At 36.1% G+C, this 4,794-nt stretch overlaps 1 protein-coding gene across 1 annotated transcript; it reads right to left on the bottom strand.

Moving 5' to 3' along the window:
* Positions 1-1,570: 1,570 nt before the first annotated feature.
* pbdc1 (polysaccharide biosynthesis domain containing 1) lies at positions 1,571-3,234 on the bottom strand. The gene is made up of 6 exons (XM_056247928.1): positions 3,115-3,234; positions 2,638-2,703; positions 2,476-2,535; positions 2,236-2,376; positions 2,031-2,142; positions 1,571-1,897 (listed from the first exon to the last, which is right to left on the bottom strand). Exons 1-6 carry the CDS (start codon positions 3,142-3,144, stop codon positions 1,785-1,787), a joined length of 522 nt encoding a protein of 173 aa, XP_056103903.1. The 5' UTR covers positions 3,145-3,234; the 3' UTR covers positions 1,571-1,784.
* Between the last annotated feature and the right edge of the window lie 1,560 nt (positions 3,235-4,794).

The following is a 4,794-nucleotide window of genomic DNA, read 5'->3' as shown; positions in this document are numbered from 1 at the left end:
TACAATCTTGGGCATGATGAAGTCTGTCTTGCATCAACCTTCCCCCTTATGGTCATCGTGACATCCCCACCACCTCCATTGCTGAGGATGTTTAGTTCTGCTCACCTCTGACCTGGAAACGGTCCCAAAATCACTCATTTTAGTGTATGATTAATTCCGAGACCTCCATTAAAGGAGAACGCACGTGTAACCTTTTCCCTTTTGTCTCTGAAGGGTTTGATCATGTCGTCTGTGGATTTGATTAGATAAAGTGACTTGGTTGTGGTGAAGTTGCTCTCTGAGCTTTCGTCAAACTGTTTTCCTTGCTTTTAATCTCACAGACTTCCAGTCTCTCGTGGCTTTATTGTTGACCTGGCGTTCTACGGTAGTGAAGCCTATAGAATGTAGCCGTGTCCTTAAAAAAAAAAAAAAAGACCCTGGTACTCAAGTCATTGCGACAGGATCACTCGACAGTTTCTCTAGCTTTAACCCCGGGTTTTTTTTGTTTTGTTTTTTACTCCCCCTGGATTCCAGATTTATTTTAATTCACAGAAAACGCATCGGAATATGGTAGATTTAAACACAGGGGAATGGAGTATATTAGCAACTTGTGCTACTCGACAGATGTTGCTGCTAACTGTTTGTGAAGAACTAGCTCATCTCTTAACCATGTCCAACACTCATGGATGTTAACTTTCTTTTCTTGGTTCCCTGATGTGAATGTGTTTTTGGCGACTGTGTGTTGGGTCCATTGAGTGATAAGGTTGAATTGTTTGTTTGGATGTCTGCTACATATAGTGTAAGCATTGTGACTGCAAAATAAACATCATTGGTTTGTACTAGTATGTGCACGTTTTGTGACTGCCACATCGTGGCTAAACTGTCATGCTTTTAGTCAACATGGTCAAATTTGACTCTTTTTAATAAAAGCTCCTGTTATTAATAGCGATAGAGCTTCCCATGGTCATAGAAAACTTGAAATGTCAAGAAAATGAAAGGGATAGTTCACAAATTGAAAGTCAATGGGTCCATTAACTGTTTGGTCACCCACATTCTTAAAAAAAAAAACATCTTTTGTGTTCAGCAGAAAAAAGAAATTCATACAGGTTTGGAACAACTTGAGGGTGAGTGATGACAGAATTTTAATTTTTGGGTGAATTATCCCTTTTAACATTAACTGTAAATGAAATTCATGGTAGTCTGCAGTGAATATTAATTATTTTTCTAGTTATGCTCTGCTCCATATACTATTGGACTGAATTTACTATATATTAGTATAATCTCAGTGTGGCAGTAAAGGTTATAGCAGAAATGCCAGATGATGACAAACTTGCAAGAAAGTTGGCATTCGGATACATCAAGATGTTCTCAAGGGTGAACTTAGAACTCTTAAAGCATAATTGCATTAATCTTGATTTTTGATGTGTAACTCCTAATTTTATTCATGCTCATTCATTACTGTGGAATTCTGCTTTTTGTTGAATATGTTTTACTTGGAATTACATTTTACAGTGAAATGCGAATGCAATTTCATGGCTTTCAACCCATGATTAATCAGTTACAATATGATAAATTCACAGTACAGCAGCACTTTTCAGGGGGAAATGTGCTGTTATTTATTACAAAAAAAGTGAGACATTACAGGAAAAACGAAACTAAATTTTATCCACCTTCCAACTTAAGTACAGATGGAAAAAGCAACTCTTTTACATAGGACATTTATTATGCATTTCTCCACTTTTGAACTTGATGTGTAAGATCTCTACTATGCCAAGAAGGCCACTTTAAATACCACACTGTCATGATTAACACTCATCTTTTTTATGTTGTTTGGTTTTTGAATTGGCGTTGTGGACGATGTCATTGTATCCTTCTCGGTTTCTGGCAATCTCAATGGCGTAAAACTGGATTCTGGTCGCTGAAATGAAAATGGGGAGGGAAATTAGGCATTTTCCCTGTGTGTTTCCTTCTAGCGATGTTTTGTTTTCTATTGGCAAGATACTGATCCATTTCTTGGGGACTGAAATGAGTGCATGTGTGGCATTGCATACCAAATATCGTGTTCTCCTCAGTGTAGTCCTTCTGACAGTCTAGACGTAATAATGTACCATAGTTGAAGTCATCTACAACACCTTCAAACTGGTTACAAAAGGGCCTCCATTTCTGGAAACAAAATTTAAACAGAGCTTGACAGACTCTCTATGAGGGAATGTATAAAATTAAACTCATCTCGCGTGCAAAAGTGACGTCCCAAACCTCTTTAGCGTCTGCTGACTTCAGCAGGTCCGGGTCCAGAACTCCAATACTGAGGTCAGGAAATGCTTCCCGGAATTTAGTGTATATCTGCTCATCTGATTTAGTTAGTTTTAGAAATTTAGGCTCAACGGAGGAAATAAGCTGTGGAGAAAGAAACTGTCAGTTAAACTGGACATTCAAGTGTTCCAAAATCGCCGCAGGATAGATTGTGACCATTCATTCATTCGCTCGCTCACTTACATTAAAGTAAACTTCAGCGTGATTGTAGGCTTTCATAGCCCACATTACTTCCAACTGGGCCTGATAGGGAACAAAATACGGTTAGTGTTTTGAAGTGATAATGGTTTTAAGAAAATTAAAAGTTTTGCTTATTTCTGCAAATATCAAAACATCCCATCTCACATCATTTCCATACGCTTCTGCTGGAAGAGAAAGCGCATGCGCAGCAGCGGTGGCTCCTTCTACCCCCTGTTTATTAAAACAGAAATATTGAATGAAACATTACAGAACATTAATAAATCTTAATATGTAAAACTCGTGCCATTTATAGCACACAAGAGATCGTGATTACCAACGCTGGCAATACCCATGTTAGACTACTAAAGAACTATCAAATCATTTAGACCTGGATTAATATAAATTTCAGTGATTATTAAGGATATTATTTCTTATTACTGATCTGTTTTGTTTTTGTTGCCATTTGCTCTTGACATGCTTGTTAGCATGCAAGCTAACTATGATATGTAGCAATATGGGCTGAGAGCAGTAGTGAATATCCGTTAACTGAGAGCATCGGTTCGATAAAATACTAGGCTTGCCTGTCGCGTTATTGTACAGTGCGTTGTGTTTGTTGATACGTTAAAATAATGCGTTCCCTACCAGAGATGCAAGAACATTCCCCGTGTCCATGCTGGCGCCTTTTGACCCGGAAGAGCTACAATCACGTCATGACGAAAGGTCATCTGATTTAAATGCGTTTTGTTGTTTTCAGTTTGCCGTTCAGATCAGGTATTGTTGCAGTGGAATTGATTTTAGAAGAATTCAAATAATTAAAAGAAAAAGCATTTATATTAAGGTGTTTAAAAATCAAGCGGCATACTACAAAAACGTATCTAGTGGTTATGCTGTGTATTACATGTAGCTCTCTGTCGGTCATATGTAAAAAAAAAAAAAAGTAGGCTAAGTTCACATTGTGGAAGCATAATGTTAAATATCCAAATGCTACATTTATATAAAATGGCATGTATGTGAAATACTGCCTAACAATAAGAGGCTTAACTGCGTCCTAGGGGTTAGGCTCTGTAACCTATTTTTATTTATTTATTTTATTATGAAGGACAGGAAAGAATAGAATAGTCCTAAAAACTTCAAAATGGAATGGATTATGACAGGAAAAAATGGGAATATATCGAGGCCAGACTGGAATAGAACGGAATAGAGTAGAACAGTCCTAAAACTAATAGAATAGAATAATCCAGCAAAGAATCAAATATGACAGAACAGAATAAAATAGGAGAGTAGGGGAGGGAATAGATCTACCAAGACATGAAAGAACAGAATAAAATATAACAGGAAGTAATAGAATATGACAGAATAAGAGGGAATAGTTCTAATAGGCTATAGATCATAATAAATTAATTAGGACAAATTGAATAGAAACAGTAATAGAATGAAATAGAATATGACAGAAATTAATAGAATATGACAGGAAAGAATAGAATAGAACCTAAAAACTTCACAATGGAATAGAATAGGAATTAAAAAGAAATTAACAGAATATGGCAGAATATAACAGATTAGCCCTATCCTAAAAACTGACAAATAGAATAGAATAGAATATGACAGGAAATAATAGAATGACACAATAGAAGAAAGGAGAGGAACAGATCTAGGCCAGACAGGAAAGAATAGAATAGTCTTAAAACTAATAGAATATGATATGATAGGATAGGAATTAATACAATATTGCAGAATACAATAGCCATGCCCTGCCCTAAAGAGTGCAATAGGAATAGAATATGACACATTATAAGAAAAGAGAAGAGAATATATCTAGGACAGACAGGAAGGAACAGAATATATTTTTTTTAAAGCGAGCTATTAGTGTAATTCATGTAAAATAAAATGTAGCCTACTCATAGAAAATATATTGTCGCTGTCATAATAATAAAAGGCTTTACCGCGCCCTCTAGTGGTGTAAGGTTCGATTATAACCTTCGTGTTAGTTATTTTATTTTATTTAAATATTTTTTTCAAATACCTTGTGTTATTCAGGTAGCCTATCAGTTGTAGCTACTTAATAAAGTCAGAGGCGACTTGCAAATTTTGAATAATGTAAAATGTAGGCTATATCATCACAGATGTATAAAGACCTCCAGATAAAATATAGCATAAATCCTTATATTAGGCTAGGCTATAGGCTCAAAGAGAGGTTCGCATCTAGGGAGGAATTAAAGTGCCCTATTAAAAGGAACAGGACGGTCCCATCTTGAGTAGCCTACAGTTGTTTTACTCTCATTGGCTGGCCATTTACTGTAAAAGATGCTTCAGACGCACATT

Source organism: Rhinichthys klamathensis, unplaced genomic scaffold, assembly GCF_029890125.1.
Source record: "Rhinichthys klamathensis goyatoka isolate OS25496 unplaced genomic scaffold, OSU_Roscu_1.1 h1tg000050l_1, whole genome shotgun sequence".
Lineage (NCBI taxonomy): Eukaryota > Metazoa > Chordata > Actinopteri > Cypriniformes > Leuciscidae > Rhinichthys > Rhinichthys klamathensis.
The sequence above is the reverse complement of the archived record's forward strand: the minus strand, read 5'-3'. Positions and strand labels throughout refer to the sequence as shown.